A 21,725-nucleotide genomic window follows, 5' to 3' on the forward strand; every position below is an offset into this window, starting at 1 on the left:
TGGATCGATTCAGTGACTGGGGTAATCGGGATGGGTGTGTCAGAGGCAATGTGATTGGCACAGGATAGAGCAGAGTTTAGGGCTGTTGTACATCGGGTCGCTATGAGTCGCAAGCGACTCGACGCACATAACAACAACAACAACATTGGTGTGTGCCATTAAGTCAGAATCGACTCATAACTGATCCTCCAGTGGGTTTTCAGAAGCAATTGATCATACCGTAGATTGTCCATCCTTCTGCAAAGCAGCTGCTGGATTCAAACTTCATGCTTTTGGAATTGCAGGGCAGCTTCTTGCCACTAGACCACCAGATATAGATAGATAGAGATAGAGATAGAGATAGAGATAGAGATAGAGATAGAGACATATATAGATAGACATATAGATATAAATATAGATTAGATATAGATATAGACGATATAGATATAGATATAGAGATAGATATAGATATAGATAGATTATATAGATATAGAGATAGAGATAGATGCTATAGATACAGATATAGAGATAGAGATAGATATGTTGTTGTTGTTATGTGCCGTTGAGTCCTTTGCGACTCATAGCAACCCTGTGTACAACAGTCCTAAACCCTGCTCTATCCTGCGCCAACCGCACTGCCTCCGACACACCCATCCCGATTACCCCAGTCACCGAATCTATCCACCTCATAAAGGGTCTTCCCCTCCTGCACTGTATGGATATAAATATTAGTTATTGTTGTTGTTAAGTGCCACTGAGTCATAGATGACTCATAGTGACCCTTTAAATGAGAAACCTGAAGACTTGTATAACTTTCATCATTTCTCAAAATCCGTAGGGTTTCCAGAGGTAAGCCATTTCAGAGGTGGATGCCACTCCTACTTCCAAGCTTGTTTTCAATGGGGAGCTCCACCAAACACTGTCCACCATGGGTAACCATTATCACATTTGATACATCAGTGTCACAGTGTTTAGCATCACAGCAACCACAAGTTACCTCTGTGTAGCAAATGGACAGACCAGAGCTATACCACTTAGAAGAATGTTTGACTAACAACAATGAAAACCAGGCCTGAGGGCCACAGATTAAAATCACCCGTCCACCTATGACTTGGTAGCATAACTTTCTATCCACTAGGCCAATAGTTTCTCTTGTTGTTGTTATTGTTGAATACTTTTAGTATTGTTTTTTAATACTATTAATATTTTTTAATTTTTCACTCCCCCACTACAACATAAGCTCTACAAAACAAATCCATAGGCAAAGATTCTATTTGGATTTGTTTCAATTCTCAGTCCTAGAACCTAGAATATTGTTTCTGTGTACCATCTACTCAGAAATGACCCATAATTGACCCTCCAGTGGGTTTTCAGAGTCAGTAATCGCACCAGAGGAGAATGTCCATCCTTCTCCCGTGAAGCACTTGGTGCATTCAAACCACCTGTTTTTGGGATTGCAGTGCAGATTCTTACCACTAGAGCTCCCTTAGGTGTAAGGGTATTCAAAATAAAACAAAACAGAACAAAGAAAACAACCACAAAAATCCCAATACAAAAGCAACCAGACCAGAATTCAAGAGAGTCTAGTTAAAAATCAAAACAACTCCAGCAATAGGAAACAGGCAGTTCACATAGCTGGCCAATAACTGAAGTATCATCAGCGTGAGACACGGTCCCAGTCCACTCCTACTGGACTAGCTGATCCCCGAAATGAGTGGAAGTTTATGGCTTTGCACAGCAAATTCCTGCAGGGCAAGATGACCCTAAGCCTGCATTTAGAGCCTTGGAGGCAGAACAATATTAAACATGTAAAATTTAGGTGAAAACAGTGCAAGAGAATGCTGGTAATTCAGATGCTGGGAACAAATAATGGGGAGGAAGAAGGAGGAAGAAGAGAGAAAAGGCTGGATGGAAGGAGGTGGGAAGAGAGACTATTATGGAGATGGAAGATGAGTGGTAGACCTAATTTTAAACTTGACCTTGGGTGCCAACCCATGTATGACTCTGGACCAGTTAGCCTCCTTTTTAATCTCCACCCCCACACCTACTTTGACAATGTGGGTCAGCTTGAGCCACCTCACAGGTCAGCTTTCCACAGTCCAGAGGACTCCAATGACCCATTTAGAACAGGTCCTGCCACTCACAAGGGGTATTAGCAAGGGCTGACCTGGCCCAGAGCCCCAAGAACTCAATCAGTGAGGCTGGGCTACCCAGATGAGGGTTTGGGGCAGCAGACATGCTTCCAGTAGTCTCATGGGTGACACGGCGGAGTCAGCCTGGAGTTCAGGAGGAGGGTGAGGAAAGCTTGGGGAGATGGCTAAACTGGGCTCGCTGTGGGTGTACGTTTGTGGGGGCGGCTGACTCATTCTAAGCATAACCTCCAAATGAAAGTGGTGCCTGGAGCCTCCAGGTCACCCTCCTGAGCCCCTCTGCTCCTTCTCCTCCTTCAGTTATGGAAGCCTCCTGGGGCTAGAAAACCTGGCGCAGATTCAAAACTTGAGAGAGGAAGGTTTATGCATGTTTGCCACTAATTCAAGTGTCTGAAAAGCCGTGGGCAGCCCACACAGGCCATCTGTTTGCTTGTGCCCTTGGGGAGGGAGTTGGGACCCGTAGCACACAGCTTCTGGCATCCCAGGCCCCACGCCCCTTACTTGTAAGGGTTGATGTTGCAGATGGTGACTGCGGGGAAGTCCAGCTTCTGGAAGTGTACTTTGATGGAGACAGAGACGGAATAGAAGGAGAGGATGAGGAGCGCGCACTGCCAGATGATGAGGGTCACGGCGATGAGCGTGAAGAGGATCCAGAGCAGGCGCCGGAGGCGGCCCCGGGACACCACGATGCGCCGGCAGCCATGCGTGTTGGTGTTGAGACAATACCATTTCATCAGCTCCTTGATGGTGGGCGCCTGGGGCCCGGTCACCGGCAGGTTCTTCTTGATTTTGGCTTTGATCTTCTCTCCTGGAGCCATGGTCAGCTAGGACCTGGAGGGGTGGAGGGACAGAGAAGAAGAGCTAATCAACAGCTTCCCAGGGCCAGCCCCGCAAACCCATGGGTGCGCTCCCATGATGCTTTCATTCTCCTCCCATGGGACTGACAGTCTGCAGCCTGAGGCTTTGGCCCTTTCTCCACGCTTTCTGTATTTGGCCATTTAGCATCTGATAGCTGGCTTCTCCTCTTAAAAAACAAAAAATTAAAAACTGTAGTTTGCATATGTTGTTGTTTATGTACCATAGTCTGAACAGCCCATAGCTGACCCCCAGGCAGGTTTTCAGAGGCAGTTAATGGCACAGGAGGAGATTGTCCATCCTTCTCCTGCAGAACAGCTGGTGGGATTCGAACCGCATGCCTTTGGAATTACAGCACAGTTTCTTGCCACTAGGCCACCAGAACTCCCTGGTTTGCATATAATCATTCATAATACATCGTGTTTTGTGCACAAAGACATGCCTTCTCTTCTTGTAGCCCCTCTGTCTCGGCCTGCACTAGGTTGGTTTAACCTGTGAGTGTCCCAGAAAACTATATTGCTGGGTATCTTTGCCACGTGCCCTTGAGGAGCCCCAGTGGTTCTCTGCACCTCTCAGACCATCCTCTGCTGTGACTGGAGAATTGCACCCCAAGGCTTATGGCCTCCAGTAGCCTGTCTCCCTAAAGGCAGCGATATTCTTATATCCTTATGTTCCTGGGCACAGTGCCTGGCACCCAGTAGAGGCTTCCCAGAGAACCTTCAGAACCTTCAGAAGCCAGCTGCCAGGGCACTTCCCGGTAACCACCTGAGACCACTTCAGAGCCTTCCTGGTCATACTTTTCCCGGCCATTTTTAATGTACCTTATTGTAAGTGGAACGATTTCTGTTTCATTTCTCTTTCTCGTTAAGCTCTCCATGTTTGTAGAGCACCACATGTAACAAGAGCTTGCAAACCTCAGCCACACATTTGCCAGGTGCTGGGCCATGTTTCCTTGATTCTGAAACACCACTGACTTGAGGAATGCACCCCAGTTAATGCCAGCTGTTGAGAGGGGTGTGGGTTGCTGGAAAGCAAATAACTAATGATATTTATCCATGTGCAGGATGCATTTTAGTTAGGGAAAGTTTATAATGTGGAATACCACTTGTTTTCTATAGTCTTGTGTCATGTTTATAAGCCTTCATCAGATGTATTCTTTCTATCTATGTAGTTAGCTAGCTGACTTAACTCTGTGTGTGTGTGTGTGTGTGTGTGTGTGTGTGTGTGTGTAGTTTTCATGTCACACTTCACCAATCTTGAAGTAGTAATATTATGTTCATCTCCCTTTTACAGAGGAGGAAAATAAGCTCAGAGCAGTGGAGTAATTTATGAATGATCCCAGACACACGGCTGGTAAAGGAAGGAGCTGGATTGGAACCCTTCCTACTTAGTCAGTACACAGGCACATGCCCTTGAGGACCTGATATATTGTGAGCTGCTCCTCCTTCCCCTAACAGTTAAGTCAGCAGCATCTGGAACTACAGAACAGGTGCTCTGGTGGCATAGTTCACAGCATGTGGTACTATTAACTAAAAGGCCACCAGTCTCCAGGAGTTCAAATCCACTAGAGGCTTCTCAGGAGAAAGAGAGGTAGTGTTCTTTTTAGATTTACAGTAATAAATGTTGCAGAGGATGTGGAGAGATAGGAATTCTTATACATTGTTGGTGGGGTTGTAAAATGGTACAACCACTTTGGAAGGCAATCTGATGTTTTCTCAGAAAGCTAAGCATAGAAATTCCTTATGACTCAGCTATTCCACTGCTTAAAATATACCCTGAGAAAAATGAGAACTGAAGCACAGAGACTTGTACACCAATTTTCATAGCAGCATTATTCACCATTGCAAGAACATGGAAACAGCCTAGATGTCCAACCACAATCAAATGGATTGATAAAACTATGGTACATTCAAATGAGAGAATACTGCACAGCACTCAGGAGCAATGATTTTGTAAATCAGTACCTAACTTGAGAGGGACTAGAGAGTATTATGCTAAGGGCACTAACTCAGTCCCATAAGGACAAATACTGTATAAGCCCATTATTAATAGAAATAGATAACTACAGTCAATGTGATGGTGAGTGTCTATTGGCTACTGGTTATTATTAAAGAATTTTCAAATACTGGGAAACCTATGGAGCTGTTCTGCTCTGTCATATGGGTTCAATATGTACCTGAATTGATTCAATGAGACACAATAGTAACATATATAATATAGTTCTATTTTCTAACTTTTTATAAACACCGTGAAGATTTTTTAAATAAAATTTTTATTTTTTAAAAAAGAAATAGATAACTAGTAAAACATGTATGAGGATCTAAGGGGGGAGCAGAGGGGTGAGGATGGGCAAGGGGATAATCACAGGGTTGCACAGTTTGAGGGATGGAGGGGGTTGGGTTAAGGAGGTGGCAGGGATCTGTGTGAGAAGCAATGTATACAAACTTTGTAGATAAACCAGTGTAAATAAGGAAGGAAGGGAGGAAGGAAGGAGAAAAAAGGTTTACATTTTGGAAAGCCACTGAGTCAGAACCAATTCAATGGTAGTGAATGAGCGTATGGGACCACAGGTAAGGTGCAGGAGAAAGAAGACTGAATAATTTCATTTTCAAACTTGACACATGAATGTGACGGCTTCCCAAGCTCTGTGGTACTGACTGACTACTGTCCTTCCTGCTCTCCACAGGGAATAGAAACAAATTAGGATGTACTGTTTGGAAAGAAGTCTCATGTCCCCAGAGGGTTTACATCTGGGACCAGGACTAGCATTCGCTTCATCAGATTCTTCAGAGAATGCGACTTTTATCAACCATAAACCCATGGGATCTGATTCAACATCAGGAGATCTTCACACTGCTGATGCTAGTGAATTTCAGGGTTAGGAAGCAAAGGGAATAGGGTTCTGGTGGGGCTGAGATGCCCATAAGCCACCAGCCTTCCCCGGACCCCCTTAGACTTGAGATTCTCTTTAGTCCAGGAACTAGGCTTGCGATTTTGCTGAGGTGTAGAAAACCATCTCTGACCCTCAAAATTACATCATTAATCTCTTCCCCAATAAAGAATATTTTTTAATTATTTTAAAAAATTTTCCATCCCCTTGGTGACCAGGGATAAAAAGTGAATGAGAGGAGAGTAAAAATTAAAAATTAGGTAAACTGGGTGACTGTACAAATGTAACATACAAAAAGGGGTCAATCTGGCATTGTAATTAACTTATTATATCCATCAATTACAACTAGGACTATAAAACAACATGCATATGAGTGGTAAATGAAAACCCAAATTGGTGTGTAAACTTTCACTCAAATGTCTTTCAAATGTTAAAATACACAAATAACAAAAATGTTAAAGAGATTCAAATAAATACTTGCTGTCCATCCTCACTTCTTTGTTCACTCTAATCTCAAAACAAAATTGCTAGTTTATTTGCCTGTAAATTGGTTTTCAAAACCTACGTCCAGATTCAGTTTTCTCTAAAATGGAACCACAGCCCAGGGAAGGTTTCCTCCACTGTACATGCCCCACCAAACCTGTGATTTGGGGAGAAGGGGGCCTTCTCTTTGAAGAGAACCCCCAGGAGACCTTCTACCTTAACAGCCCCTTCCCCAGACCGGGTCCCCACCATACTCCTGCCACCTGCACAGTCACTGTTGTCAGAGGCAAAAGGCGGAAACTTAATTCACTCACCACAAAACCTATTTCAAGGGGAGCTCTGGTGACCTAGTGGCAAAAAGCTGCACTACAATCCCAGAGGTACACAGTTCGAATCCACCAAATGCTCTGCTGGAGAAGGAGGGGCAATCTCCTCCTGTACCAGTCAGATCAGATTTGACAGTACACACACACACACACACACTCTATAATAAAATAAAAATTTAAAAAATTTTAAAAAACCAAACCTATTTCAACTTACAAGAATAAGGTGAGATGCTACTAGCTTGTACTGATTGATTAGACATGATGTGTTTGTGGACAACTGGCCCGGCACTCACTCTTCTAAATCCTCGGCTGGTACTAAATTTTCACAAGCATCTTCTAAGTTGGGTACCAGATTCTCTCCATTTTACAAACGAGACAGCTGAGGTCCTGAGTGATTAAATAACTTATCCAATTGCAATGGAAAGTGCCTGAGCTGACTCGGACTGGAGAATCCATGCTTTGAGCTGCTCTTTTAACAGCAGCAGGAACAGCAGGAACGGACGAGCCATTTCTTGATGCCTTTACTCCACTCCCCGGCATCTCACTAAGCCCTTTTTGCTCATTATGTAGGATTCTAGAAAATAGCGCCCTGGTGACAAAACCTGCTGCTCCTTGAAAGGATGCCAGTTCAACCCACCCAGAGACACAGGCCTGGCCAGCTGCTCTGGTCAAGACTAAACTAAAAACAAAAACACCACAAAAAAAACACTCCTCAAACTTGTTGCTATCAAGTCCATGTTGACTCAAAGCAACCAAATACAGATTCCTGTCTAAAAAACCCCCTTGGATCATTCCACTGTCACATGGGGCTGCTTTGAGTCTCAATCCACTCCACTGACACTTAATGACACAACCTTATGAACTACTTACTATTGCTGTGCCCATTTCACAGAGGTAGAGACTAAGGCTCAGAGAGTCATGCAACTTGAGTAACTTCCCCAAGACAGGAAGGCGGCAATGTATTCTTTGGAATTCGAGAGCTGGGGCTCAAGATAGAGATGGTGTGGGTCTACTGTACCCTATCTGTCCCCCACTTGTACACCCTAGGTCACTGTGGAAGAAGCGAAGTTAGAAGGAGAGTATGGCAGGACGCGGGCAGGAAAGCCTAGGACCAGCAGTACTGGTTCATGACGCTGTCTCTCTGTGCTGTCCGTCTGTCATGCTGTGAGCGTGCTCCGAGTCTGAGCTTCTCCAGGCCGGCAAGACCCCAGGCCTGACACCCCTCACGGAGCGGCTGACCAGGCGTTGTCAGTCCTGGGACCAAAGTCATCGCGGGAAAATGCAACCAACCCTCTTTAAGTGTTTGTGTCTCCCTGTGACAATCATCCAGAGAAAACATTCCAGAGGGTAAGATCGCGATCAGAGAGACCCACGCTCCTTGGCGGGGCTGGGGCTACCCGGGGAGCAGCTCAAACAAGGCTCTGTGTCCCCCTCCTCAGGGCACGGCGTGGCCAGACCCCCGGAAAGCTGCACCCGGATCGTCTCGGGAAGGTGTCCCAGCATCCCGCCACCGGGAGACGATCCTGGTGTGGCCCCCCGCCCTGGCAGCCACTCCGGTGGCAGCACCTCCCGAGCTGGCCGGCGGGCGCCCCGCTGAGCTCACCTCCCACGGATGCAAAGGCTCGCGTGCGCGCGGTTCGGTGCAGGTGAGCGCGAGCCTCCCCCGGGCGCACCAGCATCCCGTCCGCAGCCGCCACAGCTCTTCAGGTCAGGGCTCCGGCCCCGCCCCTAATCCCCGCCCCCTAATCCCCGCCCCCGGCTCCGCCCCCACCTGTCCGGGGCGGGTCCCGGCCCGCGGTGGACCGACCGCAGCCCGGAGCTCGCCACGGCTCTGCAGCGACCCCTCCCGCCTCGAGGCCGCTCTGCGCTTAGGCCCGTGTGCGCCCAGGGTTCCTAGGGCGCAGTGCAGCCTCTGCTGCCGCCCTGAGGCCGCCCTGCACTCCAGCTGGGACTCTTCCCCAAGGGACGCTGGGTTTCTTCCACTCTCCCTCAGATGACGTGAACTACCCATCTGGGAGCTGGACAATGAAAAGGATGACAAGAATTGATGCCTTTGAGCTGTGGTGTTGGAGAAGAGTACTGAACGCCCCATGGACTGCCAAAGGACTACACAGATACGTCTTGGAGAGGGTGCAGCCAGAGTGCTCCTTGGTGGCAAAGATGGTGAAGCTTTTCTCTCATGCTTTGGGTATATTGCTAGGAGAGGCTATTCCTTGGAAAGGGGCAGCGTGCTTGGAAAGGTGGAGGGTCAGTGAAAGACGAGAAGATCCCGCAACCAGACGGAAAGACACAATGATTGCAGCAATGGGCTCAATTGTGTCAGAGTTGGTGAGGACGGCACAGGATAGGACAGGGTTCAGGTCTGTTGTTCATAGGGTTGCTGTGAGTCGTACTCAAGTCAACAGCACCTAACAACAACAGCACTATTGGTGAGTAGGCAATTCTCAGGGCATGCCAGTGTTAGCAATACTATTAAACAAATTTCACAGTCTTCCTTGCTAAAAGCAATGGAGTCTTTTTGTTGGCGTTACAATATAAATGCTCTGCTGATGTAGTCCATAGGGAGTTGTGCTGCCAACCCAAAGGTTGTGCCTCTTTGGAGTTTTGAATCCACCAGTGGCTTGAAGGGAGAAAGATGGGCAATCTCCTCCTGTGCAGCTTATTGTTGTTGTTGTTGTTGTTATGTGCTGTCAAGCCACCTGCAACTCATAGCAAACCTATGTCCAGCAGCTCTGAATCCTGTTTTATCCTGAGTTAGTCTCGTTGACTCCAATACATCTAATCCCATTGCCCCAATTATAGTGTCAATCCATCTCATTTGGGGCCTTCCTCTTGTACTGTCCCTCCACCCTTCCAAGCATGATGTTCTTCTCCAAGGACTGGTCCCTTCTGGGCACTTGCCCAAAGTGTGTGAGATGATTCTTCAAACTCCTTGCCTCTGATAACTTGGTGGGTAGCCCCTGTGTGGGCCGAAGCTGCTGGTCCTCATCCCCGCCCCACCCTGGTGTGGGCGCTCAGCATCAGGATGAACTGCTGCTTGGAGGTGCTGGAGGAGTCTGTGGACATGTGGCAGGTGGAGGAGGCCATGCTGGCCATGATGCACAGAGTGCTCCTGTACCGCAGTACAGGCAAATTCCACAACAAGAAGGCGGGCACCTACTCCATCAGCACCACGGGCACCCAGGACGTCGACTATGACTTTGTTGACTTCACCTACGTGTGGGTCTCCTCTGATGAGCTTGACTGGGCCCTATGCAAGGTTGTCAGGGAATTCAAGGATGCCTTGCACAACTCTGGTGGTGATGGGCTGGGGCAGATGTGCCTGCAGTTCTACCAGAAGAAGAAGTCTCATTGGCCTTTCCCGGATGAGTGCACCCCTTGGGAAGTGTGGACTGTCAAGGTGCACGTGGTGGCCCTGGCCACAGAGCAGGAGCAGCAGATATGCTGAGAGAAGGTGAGTGAGAAGCTGTGTGAGATCATCAACATTGCAGAGGTGATGAACCGGCCTGAGTATGTGCGCAAGATGCCCACACAGTCGGAGGTGGACAACGTGTTTGACACAGGCCTGTGGGACGTGCAGCCCTATCTCTACAGGATCCCCTTCCAAATCACCAACGCCGTGGGCACCTCAGTCATCACCAATATGTGCAGGCTTATCAAAGACACCCTTGCCCTCTAGGGCTCATGGGGGCCTTGGCATTCCTTTATGGCTCCCAGACCTTGGCTTCTAGGGAATTATACCATCGAGGCCTTTGGGACTCTGGAAACCTGCACTGGGTCCTCGTATGAGATGGAGGAGGGGTACCCCCTTTCTTGTTTCATAGTCACCAGTCTTTGTGGTCCTTGTTTGCTGACGATTAAGTCCAGCCTTATTCTGTTGCTCCACACCCAGATTGAAGTCCCTGTTCCTTGTCCACTGTACAGAAGAGCCCGTACTAAGGATGGTAAATAAAACTGTTGTTGTTGTTGTTGTTGTTAAGTGCCGTCAAGTCGTAGACGACTCATAACAACCCTATGAACAAAAGACCTGAACCCTTGTATAACTTTCATCATTTCTTCAAGTTCATAGAGTTTCCAGAGAGGCAAGCCATTTTGGAAGTGGATGCCACCCCTGCTTCCAATCTTGTTTTCATCGAGGAGCTCCACCGAACACTGTCCATCATGGGTAACTATTATTGCGTTTGACACATCAGTGTCCCAGTATTAAAATTATTAATAAAAAAAACCCTGAGAATGTGGGGGAAAAAATCCTTGCCTCCAAGGAGAAACTTGGTTTCACCCTTTCCAAGACAGACCTATTTGTTCTCTTGGCTGTCCATGGTATGTTCAATACTCTTCTCCAGCACCACAACTCAAAGGCATCAATTCTGCTTCTGTCATCTTTAGTCATTGTCTAGATCTTTGATGTATGACATGTAATTGTGAAGACCATGGTCTGGATCAGGCACACCTTAGTCTCTAGACTGATGTCATTGCTCCTCAGCACTCTGGAGAGGTCCTTGACAGCATCTGTAGGAGGGGAGGTTCAGCTATGTATGAGGCAGTTCTGACTCCATGGCAACGATTTGACTCACATGAAGGACTTGTGACTCTGATGGGAAGTCTGAAAGTGAAGACAACATAGAGAAAGCAGAGCTGATAGATAAAGGATTCCATCCCAGTAATAAAATATGAGTCTATGCACCCATCGTGACCACATTCTAGGTCCATTTCCTGAAGTTTTCTTTCAGGTGAGCCTATGAATATGATACTGTGCTAAGACATTTTGAGCTGAGTTTCTCTTACAAGAAGCCAGAAGAGTCTGAACTTGTGTGCCCCACCCCGCTGCCGTTGACAAGATTCTGACTCACAGCAGCTGTCCATCAAGTCCCTGAGGCTGTAAGTATTTATGGAGACCGCTCGTCTTTCTCCTGCTGAGCAGCTGATAAATCCAAACAGCTGACCTTTGATGGGCAGCGTGACATGTAATACACTATACCTCCAGAGGTCCTTCATTCTCAGTCATTGCTGTCCAGCCGGAGCCAACTCATAGCTGCCTCTCCAGCAGGTTTTCAGGAAGCTGTAAATCACGTGGGAGGAAATAGCCCACATTTTTCCTAAGGAGTCACTGGTGGATTCGAACTGTCAGAGAAACACAACTCCCTTCAAACCAGGCTAGTCTATTGTTCTTATGTGCCATCGAGTGGAGGATGACTCATAGAGGCTCTGCAGACAACAGATCTGAAATCTGTCCTATGCTATGACATCCTCATCATCTCTGACATGCTCTAGCCCATCGGGCTGCTGTGTCAATCTGTCTGTTTTTCCTCTCTTTTCTGACCCTCCACCTTCCCAAGCATGATGCCCTTTTCCAAGGAATAGCCTTTCCTAACAACATGGCCAAAGTATGTGAGATGAAGCTTTGCCATCATCTTGCTTCCAAGGGGCAGTCCATGGAAGAATCAGGACTCTTCTCCAGCCCCACAACCCAAAGGCATCAGTTCTTCTTCTGTCATCCTTTAGTCATTGTCCAGCTCTCAGATGCACTTGATTGGAAGTGATTCAGACCATGGCCTGAATCAGGTCCACCTTTAGTCTTTAAACTGGTATCATTGCTCCTCAGTACTTTGGAGAAGCCCTTGACCATAAACTTGCCCATTGCAGCACTCCTTTTAATATCTTAACTGCTAATGCCAAGACTGTTTATTGTGGATCCCAGTAAGATAAAATCATTGACAATGTCCAATCTTTCCTCCATCTCTAATGAGGTTGCTTATTGGCCTGGTAACGAGGACTTTTGTCCTCTTGATGTTGAGATGTAATTCAAATTGAAGGCTGTTGGAGTCTTTGACCTCCTGCAGCAAGCATTTCAAGTCCTCTTCACTTTCAGCAAAGTTGTGTCATCTTCATAATGCAGGTTGTTGATGTGTCTTTCTCCTATCCTGATGCCCCATTCTTCTTCATAGAACTCAGACTTCCCATTTGACAAGAGGAATACCATGTTCTGTTCTTAAGGTGAGCGGATTCCATATCTAGTTCCAGATTCAGGATTTGCAAATCTCCAGTGGAATATTTTTCTAAGTCAGATGCCACTAGAAAGGACACTGTGCCAACAGAAAAGGGCAGGGAGGTGGGTTAGAACTGATAAGGAAACACAGACTGTCTTTTATCCTGGACCTTGTTATCTCAGCAAGACCTGAAGTTTGCTAAATTGTCTCTGCAGCACCTACAGCTTGATAGAAATCAGGTATGGATTCAATGAGCTACAGATCACCAGGCTCACATTTGTATTACGAGCAGAAAGAATCAATGCCTTTGACCTATGGTGTTGGCAAAGAATATTGAACGTACTCAATATATCGAACGCAAACTTTCAAGAAAACCAACAAATCTAGCTTGGAAGAAGTGAAACCTGTCCTCCTGAGAAACAAAAACAATGAGATTTTGTCTCACTTATTTTAGACATGTTATCAGGATGTCCTTGATGCCCAGGATGTCATTTAAGAAGGACATCACATTTGGAAACGTGGAGGATCAAGGAAGGAGAGGAAGACCCTCCATGAGATGTTCTGACACAGAGGGTGTGACAATGGTCTTCAGCCAGCACAGACTGTTAGGTGGACCATGATTAGGCTGTGGGGTTTTTTTTGTTTTGTTTTTTTAGCAAATAATGTTTTAATTGGGTGAACTTTTTTTTACAAATACATTAGAGAATCATGCAATGCTGCCAGCATTGGATGCAATCCTGAGCCACAGGTCTGCACACTCCTTTGCGACTGGTCCAGTGATGGCAGAACCTTTCATCTCGCCTTTATTGTTTACTATGACTCCTGCATTATCTTCAAAATAAAGAAACACCCCATCTTTTCTCTGGTATGATTTTCGTTGTCGTATCACCACTGCTGGATGTACCTTCTTTCTGAGCTCTGGTTTTCCTTTCTTGACAGTGGCCATCACCATGTCACCCACACCAGCAGCAGGAAGTCTGTTAAGTCGTCCCTTGATCCCCTTCACAGAGATGATATATAGATTCTTGGCTCCTGTATTGTCAGCACAGTTGATCACAGCTCCTACCGGAAGACTTAGGGAAATCCGGAATTTTGCACCGGACGACCCACCACGTCCTCGCTTCGACATCTTGGACGCCGAAAAAGAACGAAAAGGAAGCAGACACCTAGGCTGTGTTTAGTTCTGTTGTGCATGGGGTTGCTATGAGGTGGAGCTGACACCAGGCTACGTAACAACAACAACAAATAAGTTATTAGTGTCCAATAAAGTTACCTGCAAGGTCTTCCATAAAGGATGATAATATGCTGGGAGATCATTTTTATTTATTCATCAGACCTTGGTGCCCATGACACGGACATTATTTCTAGATAAAATCTTGGTTGGGGTGAATGACACCAGTTGTTGCAATATGAACTCTAACTTATTGCTGTCGAGTTAGAATGGACTCGTAACTGAACCTCCAGTGGGTTTCCAGAGACTGTATTTGTAAGGGAGGAGACAGCCCGTCCCTTGGCCATGGAGCAGCTAGTGGAGTTGAACTGTGCACCTTTGGGTTGACAGTGCAACTCACTACCCACTGGGCAAATTAGTTGTTGTTGATGATGATGATTGCCTTCAAGTCGAGCTCGACTCATAGCGACCCTCTGAACAAAAGGCCTGAAGCCCCTCTACAACTATTGACATTTATCAAAGTTCATAGAGTTTCCAGAGGCATGTTGTTGAGGAAGTGGATGCCACAAGGCAAATTTAGTGACATTAATTTTCTAAGAGTGGCTCCTCTGTCTGGCAGTTTGAATCCACAGGAGATTCGCCTGGTCTACAGGAAAGGATGAGTCATCTCCTGTGCCATTTACTGCGTCCTGAAAGCCCCTGAAGGGTCAGCTGTGAGTCAGTTTTGACTTGATGGCATTGAGTTTGGGGGTTTTTTAAATTTTATCTCCCCAAATAACACACACATGCTTCTGAAAAAAGTTAGCCTTTTTTCTACTGTTAGAAACTTCTCCACTAATTATATTTTTTAAAGATCAAGAGACTTACACAGATTACATTTGATAATGGAAGTTTATTAAAAGCATCACAGAGAAACGATCATAGGAAAGTTTTCACTTGCTTACCTAGAACCCAGAAATTAAAGCTGGATTTAGAAGTTGTAAAAGGAGGAATATCATTACTGACATCAGATGGCCATAAGCTGAAAACACAGAATACCAGAAAGAAATTTACTAGTTTTATTGACTATGCAAAGACATTTGACCATGGGGATCCTCATAAATTATGGATAACTTTGGGAAGGGAAGTTCTAGAATACTGAATTGTGCTCAGGTAGAACCTGTACAGGGACCAAGAAACAATCGTTTGAGCAAGGGGATGCACATTTTAAAATCAGGGAAGATGTGTGTTGGGGTTGCATCCTTTCGCCCTATCTACTCAATCTGTATGCGGAGCAATCCCTCCAGAAGCTGGAGTCTGTGAAGAATGTGACATCAAACTGGGACTATTGACAACCTGTAATATGCTCGTGAAATAATCTTGCTTGAAAAAAAGAAACTTGAAACATTTTTTATAGAGCTCAACAGCTTGGCACCACTTGTCTGAGTAGAGCAGATGCCAGTCTGGTCTGAGAGGTTTGAGGGGAACGAATCAGGAAGAAGAAGCTAACCAGACAATGAGTCTGGGAAATGGAGCCATATCAAAGAGGGAGCTTTGATGGCCTAGTGGTAAGAAACTGAACTGCAATCCCAAAGACCCAGGGTTCCAATCCATTAGCTGCACTGTGGGAGAAGGATGGGCAATATCAAAGGGTAGGATCATGACCTCTGGGGTCTCAAAGGGTGGAGCCATAGTCTCAGGTTTCAGAGGATGATACCGCAGCCTCCTAGGTTTTAAAGCGTCAAGTCTTTGATAACTTGATTCTTATGCATTAGTGTCTGGGATAGAGCCAGGCCCACTGGAGGAGGTGGACTGTAATTGTCAAGGGGAAGAAGAACGAGGCCTCGTGGGGCTGAGGGTTCATACTGACACTCAGACTGGGTGAATGGTGAAGGAGAGGAAGATCCTCAACAAGGTGGATTAATGGAGTGACTGCACTGATTTCAAATACTGCAGGGTTTAAAATACAGCTGAGAACACGAGCGTGGTGCAGGATTGAGCAAGACTTGGAGGTGATGGTGAGTCGTTATGGCAACAACGATAATAACAAAACCAAAGAAGCAGCGTTGCTGCCTCCAGGGGCCTGGGAGGCAGATCTGAAGCCCAGGCCTGGGGACCTCCACCCAGAAACCGGAGAACAAGGCTAACACCCAGAGCCTGGAGGTCTTAGCTACTGCCTAGGTGATCACAGAAAACAGAGGATTGTTTTCGAGTCTGGACAGCAAATGCAAATTGTTCTGCTGGGTTTGTTCACTTGCTTGGTGTCTGCTATTCCTTTTATCCTGCCACTTAATCCATCTCTAAAGGAAAATATTGACCTGGTGCCTGTAATCAGGGACCTCTCCAACTTATTATGGAGCAATGGTGTCAGTTTGAGGACTAAGGTGTGCCCGACACATGGTCTTTTCAGTCACTTACTATGCATGTGAGAGCTGGACGATGAATAAGGATGACTGAAGAAAAATTGATACCTTTGTTGGGAGAGAGGATTGAATATCCCATAGACTGTCAAAAGAATCAATAGATTTGTCTTAGAGAAGGTGAGCCAGGTTGCTCCTTAGAGGCAAGGATGGTGAAGAATTGTCTCATGTAATTTGGGCATGCTGTTAGGCAAGGTTGTCCCTAGGAGAAGGACATCACGCTTGGAAAGGTGGAAAGATGGCATAGGAGAGGAAGTCCCTCAAACAGGTGGATTGACACAATAGGCCTGAGTGTGTCAAAGATCGTGAGGATGGCCCAGGATATGACAGGGTCAGCTCTGTTGCTCGTAGGGTTACTATGAGTTGTACTCAACTCAGTGGCACCTAATAAAAACAAATACTTAAGAAGCAGATAACGTTTTCCTAAGTCTTACAAGATCACAGATGAAGAGGAATTTTGCCCTAGGGTGGAATTGAGACTTAGAGTTGATTTAAGACATTTGGGATGCTATGATGGCATGGAAGTGTTTTACATGAGGTGGTGGTGGTTGTGGCTTCTGTGTGGGAACCGACTCAGCTGACCTTCCAGCAGGTTTTCAGAGGCAGAATAATCACGTAGAAGAAGATTACTCACCTTTCTCTGTCAGTGGAATCGAACTGCATGCCTTCAGATTGGCATCGCACCAGAGTTCCCTTTAAATGAAGTAAGGACTTGAATTCTGGGAGTTCACAGGCTGGAAAGTCATCAATTGAATTCTGTGTCAATTTGGGTAGCCCAAGACTGCTAGTGCTGTGTGATTATCTTCCATTTTATAATGTGTTAGAAATCCTAATTTTTGCCTGTGTTTAATGAGTCAGGATTGTTGTTGTTAAGTGCCGTCAAGTCGTAGGCGACTCATAGCAACCCTATGAACAAAAGTCCTCTACACTTGCGTGACTTTCATCCTTTCTCCATGTTCATAGGGTTCCTGGAGGCAAACTATTGTGGAAGTGGTTGCCACTCTTGCTTCCAAGCTTGTTTTAATCAGGGAGCTCCACCAAACACTGTCCACCATGGGTAACCATTATTGTTATTTGACACATCTTAACAGCAAGTGGACACACCAGGCTATACAACCTAGAATTATTATTTCTAATGCTATTTTTATCCTAGTTACATTTACCCTGGCATGGTAAACGATATTTTAAGACAGAATATAAAAACAGCTTCATATTGCTATTTTTGTGAAAGAAAAATATCTTGAAGTGATTATATATAAAGAAGATACTGTGATTTTAATTGTGTCCTCCTAAAATATGTGTATCTAAGGCGCTCTGGTGGCTTGTTAAGTGCCATCGAGATGAGTACAACCCGTAGTGACCCTAAAAACAACAGATCTGAACCCTGTCCTATTCTGTGCCATTCTCACAATTTCTGGCACATTAGAGACCATTGGAACAATTACTGCGTCAATCTGTCAATCGGGCTGAGGATCTTTCTTTCTCTCTTTCGCTAACTCTCCATCTTTCCAAGCATGATACCCCTCTCTGAGGAGTAACCTGTGCGATCCCAGAGCACTTCATTGTGCTCGTGCAAACCCTAGACCTGGACCAGGAGGCTGCTGTGCAAATAAAGCAGGAGAACATTGCATGGTTTAAAATTAAGAAGGGTGTGTGTTAAGGGTGTATCTTTTCTCCGTACCTATTCAATCTGTATGCTGAGCAAATTATTCAAGAAGCTATACTCTGTGAGGAGGAATGTGGCATCAGGACAGGACAGAGATTCATCAATAACCTGCATTGTGCAGATGACACAACCTTCCTTGCTGAAAGTAAGGAGGACGTGAAGCACTTATTGCAAAAGATCAAGAAATGCAGCCTTCAATATGGATTGCATCTCAATGTCAAAAAAATAAAGATAGGCACTGGACTGATAGGCAATGACATGATGGATTGTGATGTGATGGAAACCGCCAACAACTTCATCCTCTTTGGATCCACAATTAACACCCTTTGTACCAGAAGGCAGGAGATAAGGAGATGCATTGCACTGGGAAAGTCTGCAGTTAGGGACTTCTCAAAATTATTGAGGAGTAATGATGTCAGTTTGAGGATTAAGGTGTGTCTGATTCATGTTATGGTCTTTCTAGTCACTTGCTCTGGATCTGAGAGCTGGACAATGAATAAGGATGACACAAGAAGAATTGATGCCTTTGAGCTGTGGTGTTGGAGAAGAGCACTGACCAGCCCATGAATGGCCAAAAGAACAAAAAATAATTATGCCTTGGAGAGGGTGCAGCCAGAGTGTTCTTTGAAGGCAAGAATGATGAGGCTTCACCTCACATACTTTGAGCATGTTGCTAGGAGGGGCTATTCCCTGGAGAGGGACATGATGCTTGGAAGGATGGAGGGAGGGTCGGTGAAGGAAAGGAAGAGTCTCGTCTCAATCAGATGTATTGATACAGTGACTGCTACAATGGGCAGGAAGTGTCAGGAAGTGTGGTGTAGTGTGTCAGGAGTGTGAAGATGGCGTGGGATAGGATAGGGTTCAGATTCGTGGTTCATAGAGTAGTTAGGAGTCATACTTGACTCGACAATACCTAACAATCATAAACAAAGAACAAATCCAAAGAATGTGAAATGAGGTTTTTATCATCTTTGCCTCCAAGCAGCACTCTGGCTGTACCCTCTCCAAGACATACTTGTTTGTTCTTTTGGCCATCCATGGGATGTTCAATGCTCTTCTCCAACACCACAGCTCAAAGCCATGGGTTATTCTTCTCTCATCTGGTGGCTTCGTGGTAAGGAATTGTGCTGCCACTCCAAAGTAACTTCGGGATTGAATCTACTAGCTACTCCTTGGGGAAAAGACAGGCAATCTCCTCCTGTGCCATTTACTAACTAAAAACCTGCTGAAGGGTCAGCTATGACTGGGTTCTGACTCGCTGGTATGCAACAATGATATAATGTGAAAACTAGGAAATTATTTTCCCCAGGATCTGATAAATCAAATAGTTATAAAGGGTTGTTGTTGTTGTTGTTGTTGTTGTTGTTAAGTGACATACAGTCATAGATGACCCATAGCGACTCTATGAACAAAAGTCTTGGATGCAAAACTTTCATCTTTTCTCCAAGTTCATAGGGTTTCTGGAGTTAAGCTTTTTTGGAAGTGGACGCCGTTCCTGCTGCCAAGCTTGTTTTAATCGGGAGATCCACAAAAAAGAGGCCAAATCCAATCAGCTCACAATAAACATCTCTTAGGGGGTCTCTGGTGGTCTAGTGGCAAGAAGCTGCACTGCAATTCCCAAGGCACTCAGTTCAAGAACACCAGCTGCTCTACAGGAGAAGGATGGACAATCTCCTCCCGTGTGATTACTGCCTCTGAAAAAGCCTGCCAGGGGGTCAGCTATGGATCAGTTCTGACTCTAATGTGCTCAACGACAACAATCCCATCACAGTCCAGATCAAATATAAGGAAAGCTGCTCTAGGGTGTGGTCTATGGCACCTTGTATTGCTCAAGAGATAAAGGGGAAAAGACAAAGAAAGTAAATGAAGAAGGGGGGACCTCAATACCAGCAAGAAAGATCACTACTTTGGGGCTCTACCCTCATTACTAGGAATTCCCTGACACAGTAGAAAGACTTCTTGGCAAGTGGAGCTCTCCAAAGAACACCTGGCCTACAGTCACTGAAGGAAACATAAGTTTTCCTCCCAGAACTGAGAGAGAGAGGATGTGTCCCTAGAGCTGGTATCCTGAATTTGAACTTCTAGGCTCTTAACCTCTGTTGTTGTTGTTGTTGTTGTTGTTGCTATGGGCCGTTGAGTTGCTTGTGACTCATAGCGACCCTATGTACAACAGCCCTAAACCCTGCTCTGTCCTGTGCCAATCACACTGTCTCCGACACACCCACCCCAATTACTCCAGTCACTGAATCAATCCACCTCATAGAAGGTCTTCCCCTCCTGCGCTGTCCCTCCACCCTCCCAAGCATGATGTCCCTCTCCAAGGACTAGTCCCTTCTTACAACATGACCAAAGTATGTCAGACGAAGCCTCAGAATCCTTGCCTCCAAGGAGCAGTCCAGTTTAACCCTTTCCAGGATGAATCTGTTTGTTTTCCTAGCAGTCCATGGTACCCTCAATACTCTTCTCCAGCACCACAGCTCAAAGGCATCATCAATTCTCCTTTTATCCTCCTTAGTCATTGTCCAACTCTCTGGTGCATAACAAGTGATTGTAAAGACCATGGCCTCTATCAGAAGCACCTTAGTCTCCAGAGTGACACCATTGCTCTTCAGTACCCTGGAGAGGTCCCTAACAACAAACTTTCCCATCACAATACATCTTTTAACCTATAAGAGAAGAAATTTTTGTTTAAGTCTATCTTGGTGTGACGTCTCTGTTACAGCAGCATATCAGTGAGTGTGCTGGTGACATAGTCCATAGAGAGTTGTGCTGTTAACCTAAAGGCAAGTCATTCAAATCTATCAGCAGCTCTGAGGGAGAAAGACAGGCAATCTCCTCCCATAGAGTTGTTGTTGTTGTTATGTGCCATTGAGTCACTTGCAGCTCATAGCCACCCTGTGAGTCACTACAGCTCATAGCAACAGCTCAAAAAACCCATTGAAGGGTCAGCTGAGAGTCAGTTGAGAGACTGGCAATGAGTGAGTTGAGGGAACTATGACAGAGGATTAAGTTACATTTCTGAAACTAATTAAGCAGGACTAGAGTGGGGTACATTACCCTTCCTTGAGACAAAACCCGGGGGAGCTCTGGTGGTGTAGTCCATAGGGAATTGCACTAACCCAAAAGCAACTTTTCCTCTCAGCAGCTGGAATCCACAAGTGGCTAAGACAGAGAAAGATAGAGTCATCCTGTGAGGTTTTTTGTTGTTGTTGCTGTTTTGTGTCTTTGAGTCATCTGCAACTCATAGTGACCCTATGTACAGCAGATCTGAAGCCTGCCCTGTTCAGAGCCAGTCTCACTAATCCTGACACACCAACCCCCGTTGTCTCAGATACTGAATCAATCCATCTTATCCGGGTCTTCCTCTCCTGCTCTGTCTGTCCATCCACCCTTTCAAGCCTGGTGTCCTTCTCCAAGGACTGGTCTCTCTCCTGGCCACGTGCCCAAAGTGTGTAAGATGGAGCTTCAAAATTCTAGTTTCAAAGGAGAGACTTGGTTTTCATCCTCTCCAAGACAGATCTTTTTGTTCTCTTGGCAGTCCATGGTATGTTCAAGACTCTTAAGCACCACAACTTGAAGGCATTAATTTTTCTTCTGTCATCCTTAGTCATTGTCCAGCTCTTTGAAGCATAACAAGTAATTGCAAAGACCATGGCTTGGATTAGGTGAACCTTGGTCTCTAGACTGACTTCATTGTTTCTTCAGTACTCTGAAGAGGTCTCTGACAGCAGATTTTCCCAATGCAATTCATTTTTTTATTTTCTGACTGCTGATGTTAAGAGTGTTGATTGTGGAGCTGAGCAAACTGTAATTGCTAAC

General features: G+C 45.6%; 2 protein-coding genes and 1 pseudogene across 2 annotated transcripts in view; 1 reads left to right on the top strand and 2 right to left on the bottom strand.

The window, feature by feature from the left end:
* The window catches only part of LOC102853490 (amiloride-sensitive sodium channel subunit gamma-like), a 39,398-nt gene extending 36,451 nt beyond the window's left edge, over positions 1-2,947 (bottom strand). Inside the window, exon 1 of the mRNA XM_006892691.1 lies at positions 2,631-2,947. Within this exon, the coding sequence (XP_006892753.1) occupies positions 2,631-2,947 (317 nt within the window). The remainder of the gene's footprint in view (positions 1-2,630) is intronic.
* Positions 2,948-9,708: 6,761 nt separating this feature from the next.
* On the top strand, positions 9,709-10,362 carry LOC102855657 (annotated as a pseudogene).
* A 2,997-nt stretch (positions 10,363-13,359) lies between these two features.
* LOC102856077 (60S ribosomal protein L23-like) lies at positions 13,360-13,829 on the bottom strand. The gene has a single exon (XM_006892636.1). It carries the CDS (start codon positions 13,797-13,799, stop codon positions 13,377-13,379), a length of 423 nt encoding a protein of 140 aa, XP_006892698.1. The 5' UTR covers positions 13,800-13,829; the 3' UTR covers positions 13,360-13,376.
* Positions 13,830-21,725: the final 7,896 nt, after the last annotated feature.

This window comes from Elephantulus edwardii, unplaced genomic scaffold (genome assembly GCF_000299155.1).
Source record: "Elephantulus edwardii isolate Elephantulus edwardi_28Jun2011 unplaced genomic scaffold, EleEdw1.0 scaffold00117, whole genome shotgun sequence".
Lineage (NCBI taxonomy): Eukaryota > Metazoa > Chordata > Mammalia > Macroscelidea > Macroscelididae > Elephantulus > Elephantulus edwardii.

What these genes read in the sequence shown, in the direction of transcription:
- LOC102856077 (XM_006892636.1), bottom strand. Translation starts at nt 13,799, where the DNA reads ATGTCGAAGCGAGGACGTGGTGGGTCGTCCGGTGCAAAATTCCGGATT.